Source organism: Grus americana, chromosome 2 (genome assembly GCF_028858705.1).
Source record: "Grus americana isolate bGruAme1 chromosome 2, bGruAme1.mat, whole genome shotgun sequence".
In the NCBI taxonomy this organism is placed as follows: Eukaryota; Metazoa; Chordata; class Aves; order Gruiformes; family Gruidae; genus Grus; species Grus americana.
In genome coordinates this window covers 103,679,240-103,698,459 of record NC_072853.1, presented here as the reverse complement: position 1 = coordinate 103,698,459, position 19,220 = coordinate 103,679,240, and the positions used below count along the sequence as shown (strand labels likewise).

The window sequence follows — 19,220 nt, the reverse complement described above, 5'->3', positions numbered from 1 at the left end:
GTGACAAAACAGCATTATGTAAAAGCAGAATGTTGTAATTTCAGTCTTTATATGGCACATAAATTCCAACTTGGTTAGAAAGACAAGAATGTGCAGAATATGTACCCAATCAATGGAACCATTTTGATGCAAAAAGTAGTTCATGATGCAATTTCCACTCAAGAAAAATCTGTATACTTATATGCACAAAACATACCTTTGCAATGTGGTCACTTTGCAGCTGTTAAGTACATATCCAGCCGGATGGTAGGAATTGTTGTAGATCCACTAACTGAAGTGAGAGATGGGAAAGCTGGAGGTCTGACTGGTATCAGATTTACTCCCTCTCTTTCCCTTTCCCAAGTCCCAAACTAAGAGGAATTTAAACCAGAAAAATATTTACCCTAGATGGCAGAGGTGATGATGCTTGACAAGATACAGATACTGCTCTCAAACACCCTGACTAAAACACAGTAATAAACACAAAAGCATAAGGATCATACGACTAGTAGACTACATGTTCACAGCTGTTCCAGGACATTAGTAATCTCAGGCCATTTTGGATGAGAAGGTACCGCAAAACACAATTAGAAGTTTTTCTGCCTTACTGAACTTACTGGAATCTTGCTGCCTTACTGGAAGTTCCTTTTTGAACTTCCCCTCAGTGAAGCTGGTACTGGGTATCTGCCTAAGACTGGTCCTGCCAGTGTTGACAGTGACAGATATAAGTACCTATGGCTGTCTGTCTTCTACTGTTACTTCCAGTCTACCATGGATGTGGCAGCAGCCTGTATATAAGCAAGACAGAACAGGATCTTGAGCTCAGCACAGGCTCATAATTCACAGGAAAGGAGAAGAAAAGGGAAAAAAAAGACAAGAGGATCATTTATTTTTCCTTTGTCACTGGCATTTTATAAGGTAGCATCCTGGAATCTTTCTATGTGTTTCTACAATTTACACGGACTGGTGAATTAGAAAGCACCTGAAAAATAAAATAAACGAGCCGTACTGCAGCCACAGCTCTTAAAGAAAGAGACAAGAGAATAATTTGTAGGCAAAAGGAAGAGAGGAATGAGAAGTCTTGCCCTTGCTTGCTTATCTCATGGACAAGTGATGTACATACACAAGAATACCAACCTAATTATGAAAGGGATGCTGATTACGAAAGGTAAAAATCTTAAAGATTATATAAAGCTGGTTCAATTAAACATTTTAAAAAGAAGTTAGCACAATGCACGAGGCTAAAAATCACCTTTTGGATCTCCATGAAGAAAGAATAAATTTTACAGAAAATAAAAGTCAAGGTCCATCATGAAGAAATTAGTATATAAAAACAAACACAGCTTATTTATAGCACATAGGACACGACAGTGTTAAGATTAGATCAACTTGAGTAGGTAACTGTACATGATACTAGCCCAGTTGCATAAGGTTCTCTCCAAGTATCATTTAGGAATACAAATTCAGAAGAAAACCATCCTTTATAAAAAGAAATTAAAAATAGCTTAATGAAATAAAACCAATTTCTAAATCAGCAAGACTAACAGAATTTATTAAATAGTGATAACAGGTCATTTTTGCTGGCCTTCTTTAAATATATAAGTAATTGTATCTGTGCAGAAAGGAATTGCTACACTAGGTCACAGGAGTGGGTCTCAATGAATTCTGAAGGAATATCCTCATAAGATGATCCATGAGTGAACTCTGGGAAGCAGAACTGCATGTCACCCTGTACTGAGATAATCAATTATGAATGGACAGACACGTGTATATCTTCACACAATTTGTATGCCATTACCTTCTTTTGCGCAACTTGCTTTAGCTAATGAATCTTATTTCTGGAAACAAATAGAGTAATTTTAAGCCTGGATTCCACTTTCTGTTTTTTGTCAGTAAACTACAGCAGATCTGCACAACATTGTAGTGACTGGTAGGTCAGCAGCTTCCATCTGGCCCAGGGGAAGGACAATGACTCCGTACAGTCACACCAAAAGCACACAATGAACGGTCCTGGTCCTGTACTTCTGTGGGAAGCAGGTGGGAAAGTGGATCCCTGCTGTAACGGGGGACAGGAAAAGCTGCACACCACCCAGCAGACAGCCCACTTCATTCTCCCTACAGAACAGCCTTCTGCAACAGTTACTTTCCAACACAGCCAATGACAGGAAAAATAGACACCTTCCCTCTAAGTGAGATTATTGGTTTTGAGAAAACAAAAGTGATCCTGGAACAGGTATTACGGGCAAGAGATATTTCTAGTTAGTTATTATTGACTGCATTTCATTGTTTGGAAACCTCCTTTTTAAAAATGGTTTTCAATCCTTGCCCTTTGGTTAAACCATCAACATACCATGAAGATTACAGCACCCTTGATACTATCTGATATAAGCAGCATTTTTATGGAGCAATCTTTCACAGGTTATATATATCAAATACATAGTTATTTAGAAATAAAAATTTACCCAGACCTTGAAAATTACTATAAGCAAGCTAATTTAACTGGCAGCATTTAATTCTGCTTCCCTTTACCATTCCATAGCAGAGAAACAGCAGCAACCAGTCGCAAAGCATCTGTGTCTGGCTAGCACAGAAAAGGAAGGGGGAGAATATTCTCTCAACTGTGAAGCAGTAGCATTAGCAGGCTGTATATTTCCCAAGTAGAGATCCATTCCTCATGCACTTACTCTGATTTGGCAATTGCCCTTTCAATGGCAATCCTATTACATTGAATACTCTTGTTCTTGCATTTTCCAGTCCCTTGTGTTAGAGGGAAAAGCAGCTACCTTTGGATCTGGTCTCCCAGATCTTTGCCACTGAAAAAGATACAAAAGGCTAAGTGACTTTAAACTGCAATGTAATAGCTGGGATGCTGTTCATTTCCTTTGACTTATTGGTATCCATAGCACAACTACAACTAAAATAATAAGAGAAGATAAAAATCCATTTAAGATCAAATTTTAGTAGAGATGCCTATCCATGGCAGTTCTTCCTCATGGAATATTGGAAGAGATACTGCTTTTTTACTAGGAAAAGCGACAAACAGATGTTTAAATAGGTTCAAGACTGAAAGGGATTTAATTTGGGAATCATAATTAAATTCTCTTTATTGGTTTCCATCTTGATTCTTTTAACAAAACTCTCCCATGTATAAACTACACACAAATTCTGTATTGCTTGAGGCTGTGTGACCTTTTCAGACATTTTTACAAAGAAAAGGCAAGATTTCCTTTCAACGTTAAGCACAAAGGAGTTATTTATTGCTCATTATGTCCACGGAAACAGTATATATAAACACTTGCATTTCCTATTACATTTCATTGGAAAAAAAATCCCAGTGCCTGAAGCTAAAAGGCTCCTTTTGATCTAGTAAAAATCCTTATCTGAATTTGCCAGGGAATTCAGCAGAAATATGGAGGATGCAGTTTTAAAGCTAGAGGGCTGCAGTTCTGCCTTCAGTGCTCATTCCCAGCTCTTCCCACCTTCTGCCTGTTCCTGGCACTAGCGCTCACGCAGTGGCAATTGTGAGTTATTTCAGGAAGCCAGTAATGATGAAGATCAACCTGGTACGTGATCTTTCTGACCAAACCAGCTCCCTGAACTGGTTTGCCCTATGGTCCCATGATTATCAACAGTGGCTCAGGGGCAGGAACACAGCAGTTGAGACTTGGGTTGGCTTACACTGCAGCAAAGTCACACTGTCACTTGCTTTCACTCTTCTTAGACCACATACTCCAAATCCCAGCTTGTAGCTGTGGAGCAAGACACCACCATTGTGACTGAAATAAACTCCATTGCTCCACCAAGCTAGTCTGCAATCAGCTGTAGATCTTGTGGCTGGCATAGCCAGCAGAACAGATACAAATGAAGCAAAAGCATTTTTGTGGCAGAAAGCAGAAATTTCACATCTCTTAGTGACATAACTGCAGAAAGGTTCTTGGCCTTTAACATGTTTTGATAAAGAATGAGATGCGGACAGCACCTTTCTGTGGAAGTTAAACTAGTCATAGCATCACCAGGGTGAACTGAGCGCTAACCTGCAATGCTTATCAAGCTTATTTTCACTTTATTTAATAATGTGCCTGACAGCAGAATCTCCTGTGTACGCTCCACTACACTTTTATATTTTATGGACTGCGTTACAACGCGTCCTCCCTCTGCTTCATAAGTGTATTCCCACAGAAACCTATAAAATCATGTTATATTACTTACATTTCTTGTACATGAATACATTATCTTTACCAAGGTGATGCTCGTAGTCCCAAGGCTAGTCCACAAAGGTTAGTCTCTACAGTCATCTCCCAGGAGATGATGACCTGCTGGCACTACCATGTCCAGTTCAACCTCCCCAGCACTATGTCCTCTGTGCCCCCTTCTCCATGTCAGTGCTAATGTTTGATCCTCGATCTAACCATGTCAGGGAGCTAAAATACCAGAAACTCCCACTCCCCTTCCCCAACAAACAAATCCAAAACATGTCCCCCCACAAAAAACAAGTGAAGAATTTCTACTGGTTCAGCTGCCCAAGGGTCAGAGAAATGTGAATTTTATAAATACAGGAGTGGGAACAGAGACTGGTGGAAGGGAAACCTTTTGGCAGCAACTATAACCTCAAATCATACTCCAGGAACCAAAGCTAAGTCAACTATGGAAAACAATCCATTGGAATTTGGGCTTCATTTGCACTGAAGTTCATGTAGTCTAGTTTCCCAACATAATACACAGTAAGTAAAAGCATAATTTAAAAACAGATCATCACAATTTAAGAAGTTTATATTTGTAGGATAGGTGGAAAAAATTTGATTTCTTTAGTCTAACTGTAGCAGCATAGAGAGCAATCAATCACAAAACAGTGCCAGAAGATTCAAATTTTTAACAAGGTCCCTAAACAGTATCTTTAAAAACAGAACAATAAATACTTTATGCAGTAATCCTGGAAAACACACACACTTTCTTTTGGCTCAGTGCACACATTGCAACAGCAATTCATTAATGTTTTCCAAAAGCCATGCCATTAGAAAAATGTTAAAAAAAAAACCAATGCATAATAACAATTTAAGTACCACTGACAACACAGAAGGAAGAGACAGATGGATTCAGGGACTGGCATCATGACAAGAAGAAATACTAATTTTTGTGAAAGTCTGAGATCAAATAGGCAAAACACTTTGGAACAAAATGCAAAAGAAATCAAAAGTCAACAACTCCAAGAGTTACTGGGTAAAGTTAAAAGCTTGCACTCATCTGAAATTCACAGTAGATCATCACAGTGGTTCAAAGTTATTGGACCTTCCCCTAGAATACCAGCTCAAAGTTCCTCAAGAATCTCTCTAGCAACAGCCAATCTCAAAATTATGCTCTGCCGTATACATAAACTCTTTCTTTCCTTGGTGAAATATGCAGTTTTCTTCTCACACTTTTTTATATTTTCTGAAGATAACTCATGAGACCTGTTATGGCTAGAACTTTGTAATCAACTTACTGCCAGAAGCTGGCAAGTTATACACTCCTGTCCCCACGCCAGTGAATGATCTAAGCTCAAAGATGAATTCAAGCTCCAGGGTCACTAGGTTTTATAGTAAAGTCACACACAGCGTAACGAATTCATGAAAACATGGTATGCAATAGCATTTCCTCTATCATTTAATATTATGTAAGATGGGGGCTCATTTGAAAGAAGCACACACAAGGATAAGTGAAAAATAAACAGCTGCTAGAGGTTCACAGCGAATTTCAAATAACGTGTTTTTGTATGAAAAAAGTACAGTTCACTCTAACAGAAAGCTCCCTTCACCTACAGAACCATGATAGCTATGATTTAACAGCACTGCAATTCATGTCTATGGATAATGAGGACCCATGCTGCTCTTTGGCACTCTGATCTTCTCTACAGCCTGTGCCATGCTCAGCCCTCTCTTCTCCCATCTCACCACTCATTTTGTCCGGATTATTTGAAGATTAACCTTTTTTTATTTTTAAAGTAAAAGTGACACTTAGCAAAGCTAAACACACAGCAAATGTGCTAATATGTTTCATGTGACAAAGCTATACTTAAATGAAGTTCTGCTTTAAAGGCCTACTTGCACACAAGAGTACTCCCATTCCTTAATTCAATTCTGCTTTGCAGAACATAACTGCATTTTAGACTGAATCATAGTTCTTAGTCCACTGTGGCTTTTACTTCAAGTTACTGCAGTCGCATGCAAGGTCAGTTCACATACTTGCATAATTTAACAGAAGTTAAACTGTTACGCATAATGAACAATCATTACGTTAGAAACCTGTCAGAATTAGTTAAGCTCACCTCTTTATCCATACTCTCTAAATCCTCTTTACATAGAGTGTACAGGGGCATTGTCTCAGACATACTTGGCTGGCGTTTCCGCTTCGATGGACCAGGCTGCTCTTCATTTTCACTGGCTGGTAGGTCGTCGTCTTCAAACATCTGCTGCTGATGTGGTTGAACAACTCTGAAAAATTTCAGGGGTCCCACATAAGAAAGATTTATTTGATTTACAGCTTGTCTAGAAATAAAACCCTACAAACAATTTATGACTGCTGAGTAGCTATGACTTTGCTTAATAGGGTTCTGTGTTCATCAACAGAAGAAAGATCAAGTCTGAAAATAAAAGCAATCATGGGGAGTCTGATGGCTTATGTTCTTATTCTACCTTTGACAAGATACTCTCCTGCCTTCCCACTGTTCTTGTAAAGTAACCATAAAATCTTTCTTGAAGCCAAGAGTTTCAGTAGCTGCAGATGCATTGCCCTTAAAATATTTCACAGTTTGTGCTCAAGTGGAGTTTGTCCATCACTTGGCACATTTATCATTCAGGACAATTCTCACATTCTAATATATTTTTCCTGATCTACATTATGCTTGTATTCTTGAGTCTCAAAATATACCTTTCTATTTCTCAACCTTACAGACAAGAGGTTTGCAAGTAGAAAGCTCATTGCTGCAGCCTCAATCTTCAGACGTTTCCCAGATGCTAAGCCTGGCTGAGCTGCAAAACAGACCGTATTTCTTTCTGGCTAACGAATTTAAATATGGTAGCATTTTCTCTTAGTTTGTATTTTATTACCTCATTAGTTACTGTATTTAACTGGAACACACAGATACAAAAAGGAATGTCAAAATGTTCATAAAAATGGATAAAATAATCCTAACTTCACAGGAATTACTTTATAATAGTAATAAAAAGATAAAGTACATCTAGAACAACAGCAGGAGACTTCTACTTTTCCAGGGTAACTTTTTTTCTGTGACTATTACTTAACTATTAAAGACTTGGAGAAGCTAAAACTGCTACACAATACAGTTTAACTATGAGCACTGGGCTGTCACAGTAACCTCCTGGAACACATTACAGCAGCTCAGCACCAACCAGAATCCTATTTAAAGATCTTGGGTCATAAAGCTCATGGATAACAAGTTATTTATTTTAGCCACAAGACTGCGGGGATGTGTGGGGAATTATTACCACAAGCACGTATAAAAAGTGACTGTATTTGAAATCACAAGCTGTTTCAAGTTGTAACTACCAGGTGAGACACGATCAAGCTGTTTCTAAGGGTGGTGGCAATTAAGAAAGGGTACAACGTGGTCTCTGCTGACAAGAGTTTCAGCGCAGGATGGCTGCTTCTCATCAAGCCTGAATTTTCAAGAAACAGCTTTTAGATCAGCAGCCTCACCCAAAAAATCCATTATTAAATTATATAAATCCAGTCACAAGTAAGGTTCTACAAAATCATTTCTCTTTCCATGAACTTAAGAGCTGCTTAAGAAGGCCATCTAAATATCCAGATTTTTTCCTATACCAGTACTTCAATCCCAGAATGTATGAAATCTGAAAGCCACACAAAGCTGTCAATTGAGCTCATTTTGAGGCCTCATATTTCCTAAATACACATCTCCCTCCTCTCAGATCCCATGGATAGGTGTAGGAGATGTGAACTTATTTTTTGAATTGGGGTGGTTGGGGAAGAGAGCCAAGCGATTGCTGTGCAACCCAGAGCTGTGCTATCTGCTGCAGAAGACTCCATGAGCTCAGCACTACTCAGCGATGCAGGAGAAATGTTCCCCTTTGCACTGTGTCATTTCTGTACACTGGAATTTCCTATGAAGCCAAAATGACAATTTAGATGTTGTGGAAATGAACCAACCAAACTGTTTTTAAGCTGTGACAAAAATCTCTAACAGAACAGTTTTTGGTGTCCCCCCCCCCCAAGTGTTTTCTATTTTACAAGATCATACAGTTTTCTTTTGCTATTAAACTCTCTCAGACAGTAATTTTCATATGTAAAAGAAGAGAAAGAAGAGAAAAATACAGCATTCCACTATATTTTCCAAAAGGATCTTTTAAAATATGATTTCCATGCCTTTTTAATAGGTACCCTAGCCAAGAGAAAGGTGGTGATGCTGTTATAGTCTTAGTAAAACAGAGAATGACAAAGCCAAAGGTATAAACATCTTACATAACTGCATTAAAAACACTACACGCTTGACCATGCCAAGAATTATACCTCAGTTATATGTAGCAGGCAGCTGAGCAGATTTTCTTAGACTAGAAATAGATCTAGTATATTTTTTAAGAACATATTATCATACCAATGACAGTGAGAACTCCTTTTTCAGTTTCTGTATCATTGCATTCTTACTTATATTTTTTATATGAACACTTTAGAGAACATCACACTCACCCCAATGGGTGGCAAAGGCAGGAATTATTTTGCATCACTATTAAATAAAAACTGTATTGACAGTTTAATTCTGAAGATACTGCATCCAAGACTAGGCATAGCTATGAACTTCTTATTTCTGCATATTAATGCTTTGGAGTAATTACAAGTCTCAGGTTAGTCTTGCAAGTCTCCACCATAGTTAAAAAAATAAAATACCCCCTCCTCAAGAATGACATGTTAGATCATCCTTGATCACATTATTATACACAAATATTAACTGTAAAATAACTGTTTTAATGGCTTTTAAAGGCTTTTGTCAGATTTTTTCCCCCAATATTTTCCAACTGCTACTAGATAAGAAACACTGGGACTTCTCAAAGCATTCCAAAAAGCAATATAAACCAAAGACTTCTTTAAGGTTTGTAAGAAACATTTTTATTTTATCAAAGACATTTTTCAGGCTTTACATTTTCAGCTGCTGTTACGTTGGTTAAAATTTAATGACATACAAATGCAGGAATTTCCACTTATTTCTAATCAGATGAGATTCATGAGTACTTTCTAAAAAATAACACCATATTCAACCCTGCACAGGTTGGTTGGCACTTGCCAGTCTCACACGCACAAGGACATGTACGTGGGCTAGAACTCACTGCATGCAGGGTGGGTTCAACATTTGTTGAAGTAACAAGCATCTTAACACTTTCATTGATACAGCATCAGGGCAAAGGCTAAAATAGCACTATTATCAATAGAATTTAAATATTTTTAACATTTTCATGATGATTTCAATTTAGTACTTCGTATTTTTGCTGTCGCAACAAGACTGATAACATTAGATAGGAAAAATTCTAACAATGAGCATATACATTAACACACAAAAATTTTAAGTGAAATTAATTTATAGGAATCTTAAAGAATTGCTTCAGCCACCAACATCTGCTTGACACACCTTTTCAAACCAAGTATTTGGTATATCTTAGCATTATTTAAAACCAGAGTGCCATTTTTAACTTCTCGCATGTAAATTATATCTATATTTCAAGCCTTGCTTCATCTGTTAGTGTATTATTACCGTTCACTAGAATTTAACTTGTAATATTATTTTTTCTTTATTCTAGACCAAAATGCCATTAGCATTAGTTTTTTTTTTTTTTTGGACAACACTGCATTACACATCTCATGATCTGTTACAACTTTAGCATTTACTGTAATGTTTGTAGAATACTGTTTCCGTATGAAAATGCAAATTGTTGAGATACATACAGAGTGTCAAAGCTCTGACACACAGGTTATTTTTAAACAGGAATCATTCCTGTTCTCAGACAGAGAAGAGCTCCTGCCAGCTGCCAGCAGCCACTGAGCAGCACTGCAGTCCCTTCTCTTCCCTTCTAGTACAGCCGCAAACTTTGCCACTCTTCTGCTCAGGCTGCAATCGCCATGACGGAAGGCAGGCGTTCAAGTTTCACAGAGCCAAGCACAATGGTAGAATCTATGCCTCTCACACAAAACACTGACCAAACTAACTGAACCATCTCTAATTCACTGGTGACAATTTCACTGCAAAATGCAGGCAGATATTTAAACTAAACATTTTATATTACATTTCAAGTTGAATCCCAGAAAGAAACTAAAAATGTTCAACCCAAAATAAAAAAAGTGAGAACTGAAGCGGTTCTTATGAAATGTTACTCAGATAACTGGAAGCCTTGTTCAGTATGCAGCCTTGCAAGAGGTTATCTTTAAGGTCTATTCTTAGAATAGTGAGAGACCAAGTACCATTGCTATGCGACACACTGCTACCATCTCCCCAAGGGCTTCCTCTCCCAGCAGTACAGTTTTGTTGCCCACTGTCTGAAATTCAGAATCAGATGAAGTTTTTAGAAACTATTAAGGAAGATTATTGGAGGCTTTGACTATATTCATCCACAACAGGAGCAGCTGTGAGTGTTAACAGCTTTAATTCTGCTTAAATTCAATGGCTTAGTCACAAATGCTCTCACCTTTCTGTAGGAGGTGAACATACAAGCACAAAGTCTGTCAGGACACAACATACACTGCCCTCTACCAAGAAATTGCTGCACTAAGGTAATTATCTCTAAAGTCAAATACCACATCAATTTTTAAATTGGATGTGAAGGTCTTTTTTAAAATGCTATCATTGATGTATGCATTAAGACAAAGCAAGGTGATGATACAGTACTTCTACCTCAGCTCTTGCTCACTCCAAACAAAGCAAAGGTGTTTCTATTCAGCTTTTTGTTACTTCTTTACAGCCTTCGTGCTCTGCCTGCACTGTACTTCCTAGCCATTAAAAGTACTTAATGCAGTGATCAAATACTGCTTTGCTTTCCTCCTGATTTTACCAAGACACTCCTCACCACCTTAACTGAAGATAGAGGAACTGCTCTGAGGAATACAGACATGCCCCAATTAAGAGATCAGTGTTTACAGGTCACTAATTTTACCACTAGAACCAAATCAACAGGAAACGATGATGAAAATACTATTTCACAGCATATATCTTATGCTAATCTCTTTTCTTACAGCTGCTTAGTTATGGGGTGAAGTTGCATCACTAAGTAATTGGATTCACTTTTCTAGATTAAAGCATCTCAACCCTGAGCACTGATAGTCAAAAAAATGCTTAAGTGAAATAAAACAAGGAAGTACAATCTTGCTCCACCCCCAAAAGCTGTCTAGGTCTCTGAGAAACTCAACTAAGATGACAGCTGAAGTATATTTCTCTCCTTTTCTGTAAGATGTTCAAGTGAAGAAGCACCTCTACATTAAAGAAAAGTAGGCTTAGGTGTGGACATAACTCTACCTTAGGTTGTTGACAAAGGTAGAACAAATATCAAAACCTACTCTTTTTAAAGCACTGAATGATGCATTAATATCAACATAAACCATCACATTGGAGCATCTTAGAAATGTCATGACAATTACATACATGTACAACCCTCCCAGCTCTATTTCTAGACAAATTTCTTTCCACTATACCTTACAAACAAAACAAAAAGCTTTTCAGCTCTTCTCTGGATACATGTTGTGTTCTGATTATTTAAAGTTTGTCCTGTTCATTTAACATGTCATAGTAAAGCAAAATACAGGCTTTGAAAGACACAGTTAAAAAGGAACTGAAAACAAGATGTATTCACAAACAAGAGAGACTCAAAAAATCTGTGTTGACAGAAACAAGGAAGCTGAAATAAGAAAAAGCTTATAAAAAGATGACAACTGACAAAAACCATAGGTTAAAATAATTTAGGAACAGGAAGATAGAGTGGAAACATAACAAGCTACACTAATACACAAAACCTTTACAAGTGATATGCTGCAAAAGTGGTAGGGGAGGGAGAAGAAAGGCAGAAAACTGTGCATTTGTAATTGTGCTTTGTATTTTTGTAGTTGCTTGGAAAAGTGAATTGCTTTGCAACAACTGCTATACTCTGTACACATTGTACAAAGGAATTTTGATCACATTTTACAAAGAGAAAAGCTTCGCCTTCAACTGGATACTTCTTTACCACTGGGGTCAACAAGCCTTGCTAAATTTGTTAGCATTCCGGAAAGTTAGATCTTTTACACAGGTACTTAGGGATGAATTTTAGATATTTTATGCATCTTGAGATAAGTGTCATCTTTGAAGCTTAACCAAATCCACAAATTTTGACAAAGTCTAGATGCTAGCCTTTGTACTTCAAAAAGCAGGCCGCCTCCTTTTCCTGCTACTTTAGTGTCTTGATTTAGTGACCTAAGGATTATTAGCTATGCTCAGTCATATGGCCTTATTTAAAAATACTTAGTTAGCTACACTCTTCTTCCACCACTTCTGATATTCCTCAAAACAAAACACAAAGCTGATGTCCCATCTGAAGGAATCAGGTGAAGAGGAAAATTTTATAAACAAAAGCCAAATGCTATTAGATGTATTTTATATACAGAAAACCAATCCAGTGTTCTAAGACTCATTAAAAAAACATTAGACTGCCTTGCTTCAGAGTTATTCTAACAGCCTTTAGAGTACATAAACTACATGCTGCATTTATTTGTTTTGAGGTTTTTAGTTGCACTTAGGTGAGGCACAAAAAGCATCTGGAATTCTAGCATCCTGATTTCACTTCAGCTGATTATGCATTTTCACACATTTCCTTGGCTTTTTAGAAAGCAAAGTAACTAAAGCAAAGATGACAATTTGATCAAATGCAAAGATAACAATAGTTAAATTTACTACAGCATCTGAAAATATAGTTGAAGTCACTCTTAGCTATGCTTTAGGTACCTGAAGGATGAGTGTTCACCGTGGACTGGTAAGGTGATGGGAGGAGCTGGAGACTGGATGTACATTGACTGGCCAGAGGTCTGAGCACCTTTCCTGATTAGCTTTCCGGTATTAGGATCATAAAGTCGAACTTCAGGACCAGGTTGAGACTTTGGATGGATGGGTGTTGGGTGAAACAGAGCTGTCTGAAATGTGCTGTGTGTATCAGGAAATGTGGCAGGGCTGTTCTCTCTGTTGGATGAAGTTGACAAAAAATTGCTTTAGAAATTTAAATGAGCTATTTAACTAGAATGTAAAAAAACAAGCATTCATTTTTTCTAAAAGAGAAAGAGGGGGAAAAGAATGGTTTGGAAGATTTATGAAGAAATACTTCTTCCCCCCCTGCCCCCATTAAAGTCTCACTGAATTTAAAACAGAAAAATGCAAAGATACAGATAATGTCATATTTACATTATTAAAAATTATTAAATGTGCCTTAAAAGTGTCTTAACATATAAAGTTACTGAAATCACTTCCAGGTAGTAACAACAGCACAACTAGAGTAGCATGATAACCTGTATTATACAACAAAGAGAAAAGCATGCCATTGTATCAGATCTTAGTATTTGCTCTCCAACTTGGCTCTGAGATAAAATAAACACAGTATTAATTTGCAAGTCATACAAACTCATTTGTTAAAATACTAAGCTGCCTATGATCACGCAGCTGCATTTTAAAACATAATTTTAGAAGTGTCAGCAGAAACATCCAGAGATCACTCTGCAGGAATCACCATTACGGCATACTATCCAATTATGATGCAGTGCCACAAAAAAGGAAGCAAATTGAGTCCTTAAAAAAAAAAATCAAATAAACCAGCATGTTATGCACCATGAAACCAATGCTATAGAAAAAACAATTAAACTATAACAAATATTAGAAGTGCCACAAAAGTGGAGTTTTTACCATATGCTTTCATGGGCGTTTCTGAAGTAGCCTTGTAGCATCAATACTTCAGGTCAACCAATTCCAAGTTTACTTACTCTTTTTTGCTATAATTCAGCTCATTTTATATGCAAATATTTTCTCAGAGTTCATCCCTGACCCTACTTCATAAGTGCGTTGGACCAGTAATCGCTATTTGAAGTGGCTTCATTAAGGAGAAAATCTTTTCCAAAGAAGATGTACATGTTGGGTTAATAAAGTAAAAGCATTTGCATTGACAGATGTCTTACTGACTGAAATTGGGGGAGGGTGGGGGGGAAGTATGAAGTTAAGGTATATTGTATTTGAAACACAGAAGTAGGAAAAATTATCATTGTGTTTCAATAAAATGGAAGAGTGAATTAAGACACGTAGAAAGACCAATATTCATCTAGACATCAAAAAATGATGCTTACAAGTCACTGTCCAGATTTCTACTGAGAACTTGGCAGTGTCAGGCCTCTGTGACAAGTTAAACATCCCATACAAGCATTCCAAAGTTTGATTAAAAAAATAAATCTAATAGCTAGCACATTTGAAAAATAAAGTATTCTAGTCAAGCCATAAGTAGGCCACATGTCCTTCCTAAGTTTTAGACATCCTGGGTCTCTATGTAGTCTCCCAGCCTCATTTCCAGATGTTATACTTTCGGTGTCTTCAGAACATTTGACGACTTTACACACATATGTTCTGCCCTCAAAGGGCTAGCATCTTCTAAGCAAAAAGCAAATCTCTAGTTTACACAATCACATCACTATCAGTTTAATACAGAAAACCCAATATGCTATGCCCCTTCCTCTCTAAACAGAGGGGAAGGTCCTCCATTAGGCTTGCAAGATGCTATTAATGTGAGTTTATCTAAACAGATAACAAGTTGTGAAGCAGAAGCTGGCTTGTTACGAGTTATTTTAGCCATGGCACTTTCCTAAAGGGGACTGTTTTTAATAGCCCTCTGACTTCCTCTGTGTTAATAGACTTTTTGGCTGTCCCTTCTATCTGCTGTCCTAGTGCACCGATTATATTTAACCCTTTCTCCTTCAACACTTTTTCTTATAATGCCCAAACCTCCTGTTCTCTCACTACCTTTCTTCCAGCTTTTGCTTCTACTTTCATGCCTTCCAACCCCCCTCTTAGATTTTTCTGCTGTATTTTTCTGTTTGTCTCTTCCTCCTCACTACCAAGTCTCAGAAAAAAATACCATACTTTATCAACTTTTCATATTGTGGGAGTGTGTACATTTTTTAATTCATTTGGCAGCACGAATGATCCTGTGCCTTGGTGGCATTCCCTGTGTTAGTTTGTGGATGAACTGACAGGGTCACCTGCTCCAGCTGAAGATGGCTAACAATAACAATTGTTAAAGAAACTACTGGTACCCCAGGTTTCTCTTGATTCTGCTACCTGCTGAACTGCCTCCTGATCCCTTAACAGTCTTCACTTTATGCAGTGCAGAAATGGCCAAAAATGGAGGGTTCCTTCATAAAATCTATAAGCATTGCACATTATTCTGAATTTGTCAGAAACTGATTTTATAGCTGCATTAACAAGTTAGTGTAATTGTATGAATAACCTATTTTCATGACCCCTACTCCCCCAAGTTCCCACTTACCTGTGTGTTTTGACGTAGTCATCCTTCAAGGGAAAGAGCTGTTCTTCAACCTTGTCCCAGCGCTCAAGGCAGCTCCACAGCCAATCGGGGTTTACAACGTGGAGGTCCTTGCAGTCCTGAGCCTGCCGTACTTTTTCTGTGCCTGTTACGAAGTCAAACGTAATGTTACAGTGTTCCCAGAAACACAGAGGATAGTTTTAAGCACACACTGGTTTAAGAACATTTTGTGATCAATCTTACAGAAAAAACAAACACCTCTCCCCAGTCCAACAAAACAGTCACAACTGATAAAAGTGAGACCTCTAAGATGCAATAACCTTGGTCTCAAGCTGGATGAAAGTATTTGTAACTTCCCGAAGCACTGGCACCGTGGAAGTAGTCCACTAAAATTAATCCATACGGAAACCCTCTACATCTCCACGTTAACTAAACAAACAATACAAATGCACTTTTGTATTTCTTCTCCTTCATTTCTATTTGTCAGTCTAAGCAGCAGTGACTCTTAAATGCCGTAAAGCCTAACACTAACTTACCATACTAACTTTCTTATGCACAGTCCCCTGTACACAGGGTATGTATGCCCCCTTTTAACAGTCAGCCACCCACTCAACCTCCATTTGCCAGAAGCAGGGGCAAAGCAGACAAATGGATTATTTTGTGCCAAAGGGGAACAACAAATGTGAAGTGTGGCAGGCCTGCACACATGAAACCATCAATAATGCAGCATGCAGATAACAGGTGATCTCAAATTCCACCTTCTGGAGAAGCCAAAACTAGAGAGAAACTCAGTAAAGTTGCTATAAATCTTTGTCAAGAAGCATCAAAACCAGTAAGCAAAAAGAAGCTAGTAAAATAAAGGTTGAAATTAACCTTGAAGTAGTCTGTTCCTAGAAACAGCTGATTGTCCTAATGTTTCAAGAATGTATTTCTTCTGTTTGATTGGAAAAAATAATTTTACCAATCGTGGTACTTGTTTCAGCATTTATCAAAGAGGTCTATGGAGGGACTAAACACTTGGATACAACACAAAATTGTATAATCTGCCAATAAATCATTAAATATATATGCAAAAGAGAAACCCCCCAAGGATTCTGACCTGATATAACTGTGCTTGACACTTAAGCATGGTATTTTTACACTGAACAAATACCGGTGTAGCTGGGATGTAACAAAGGAACTCTCATCAATCTGACAGTGTCTCATACTGGAAAGCCATCACTCTCTTGTTATATCCCTATAATTTATAGCATTTCATCTTATTTAGACATTATTTAAAATGCTTATCAAACCCAATCAGTTGTCCATATTCTGTCTTGGTGCAAAGACATTTAAATACACTTAACATTGCACTACATTTTTTTGTTTAGAAATGTGAAATAAAAGGAGACCATCAAGAAATAAAGGCAGGAGTCCAAAGGCCCTGGGGTTTCTTCCTGCAGATGCTTATATAAAAATACAACATTCCAGTCTAGTTAACTTTATTAACAAAAAAAAATTCCAAGTTTTTCATTTTTAAAAAGTTTATTTAAAGTTAGAATTTATGAGCCCTTGTCTATTTACACACATGTGCCTTCAGGAATGAAGCCTCCAGAAAAAAAAAAAAAAAATAATCACATTTCAGAACAACTCTGACAAGAATGCAAGAACAGTAAATTAATTTGATGATTTCAACATAGTTCCCTGGAGTTTTATCTGCACAATTGTCATTTAACAACATGACTTTACTTATTTCAATTAAGATGAAAGCCTTGAAGTACCCATACTTCTCCACATCATTTGAAGATGAGAGGCAACAGTTAATAGCAAATACCTAAAGGCCTGCGTACAACCTGAACTAGAATCTACTGAGGCAGACAGATCAACTGAAATGCACTTGAGGATTGACCTAACTATTTAGCCAGTTCACTTTCTAGGCTTCTGTAAACTTGAAAGACTAAATAAACAGAAAGGGCAGATGATTGTCCTTTCAGCACTTTGGTAAAGCATCCATTTCCTTACTTTTCTTCCCCCAAACCCAACAGAATACAGGAGTAGGGCTACCTTTTCCTCTCTCTTTACATAGAAATATGGTTTTTTCTTGGATTTAGATTAAGAAAAAAAATGTCCTGTGCACAAATAGATTTCTTCTATTTTCAGCAGCAAATGCAAGCAATTCTACAGTTCAGGATTTAAGAGCTGTAGTGTAAATGTAAAACTTCTCCACACTAGTATCTTTGCAATAAATCAGCATTAATTAAGAATCCAAGACAAACACAAACACAAAAATGAGTATTTAAAGATAAAGCCCTTTCCCAAACACAAATTATTTAGAAATGCCGTATTTTAAATTTTGCCATGCAATAAAAACCACTGTCCAACAAAGACTCAATGAAAACAATTTTAGAACCAACCCAGTACACCCCTTTGCTGTTCAAGAGGTTTTAACTGGCTAAAAAGCAAAACTCTTTAAGGGAGGTCAGTGCACTCAGATCATTCAGGTAAGATCATTTCATATGAGCAATCTGTTTTCCAATTCATCATAAGTTACAAAAGTAATCAGCAACCCAGAGCACCTTCATGCAACAGTTGCTGGAAATGAGCCAGCATTTTACAGTGCCAGAGGGAGCTTCCACAGGAGTTTTTATTGTTATTTATATAACCTCAGGTAGGAATAGTAGAAATACCTGCAGTTAGAAACAGGTAAGTATAAAGCTGTATTTAATTTATACACTGGGTATGTTTCAGAGGAAAGAAAGCAGAGGTTCTGAGGGAAGAACTGGGGGAAAAACGATTAAAAAAAAGTGAAAGACTTGGCAAATGCTTTCTTTTGAGAATAAAGGAGAAAATCAATGACAACATAATAAGAACAAAGGAGTGTCACGTTAAAGGGTAAAGAAATTTAGCAGGAAATAAACCCCCTTGCGTTCCAGCTTGTCCTCACATACCAGAGGGGCTGGGGGCAGCAGGGCTTAGATTCTGAGTGATACTCAATTCGGCACTCTAAGTCTGGTCATGTTCAATATATTGAACTATCACGATTACAGATGCATTAATAGTGCAAGGCACCTTCAGTCTAGTCACGTTCAATAGACTAGCATGGCCATACTTAAGGAGTTTGGTTGCGTCCAATGAGAACTCTCACGGCTAGATTATTCAATGGTACAGTTTATTGAAGCAAAAGAAGTACAGGTTCTTTTGGATTGCTGGTGATAAATACACTGTCTGCAAAGCACATGCAAGTACCAAGAATATGAATAATACAGTCAACTGCAAATACATTAAATTATGAAACAACTCTATAGAGATTTTCTAAGTTTCCCAGGGAAGCACTCGGTATAGCTGAGTGTTCAAATCCCACCCAATAGGTGTCCCTAGGGGGAGGAAAAGAGAGGTTCAGCCTGTCAACTGATCCCAGAAGTCAGCGATGTCCTCCTGACTTGTCTGCAATGGTATCTTCCTTAGCATCCCTCTCTCAAGCCATTTTTATACTATTTTCTTACTTTCAGGTGGAGCTTGAGTGACTCTAGTCATACATACCTTTGTTATGATTGGTGTAAAACCTTCTCACTTTGCTTTTAAAGTTATAGACTTAGAGAAATTCAGAGTGCATGTTCAGTGAGGGGTGGTCACACCTTGGAGGCAGGTAGCCTTTGGGATGGAGGTGTATTTTAGTATTATAATGAGATTATAATGAGCAAGGTTCAACCAAAGGACATGATTTCG

At 37.5% G+C, this 19,220-nt stretch overlaps 1 protein-coding gene across 1 annotated transcript in view; it reads right to left on the bottom strand.

The window, feature by feature from the left end:
• Nucleotides 1-19,220, bottom strand: part of CTDP1 (CTD phosphatase subunit 1) — a 117,699-nt gene that overhangs the window by 60,605 nt on the left and 37,874 nt on the right. Inside the window, exons 9-11 of the mRNA XM_054814847.1 lie at nucleotides 15,519-15,660; nucleotides 12,947-13,177; nucleotides 6,281-6,446 (exon numbers count right to left, since the gene is read on the bottom strand). Coding sequence (XP_054670822.1) covers nucleotides 6,281-6,446; nucleotides 12,947-13,177; nucleotides 15,519-15,660 — 539 coding nt within the window. The remainder of the gene's footprint in view (nucleotides 1-6,280; nucleotides 6,447-12,946; nucleotides 13,178-15,518; nucleotides 15,661-19,220) is intronic.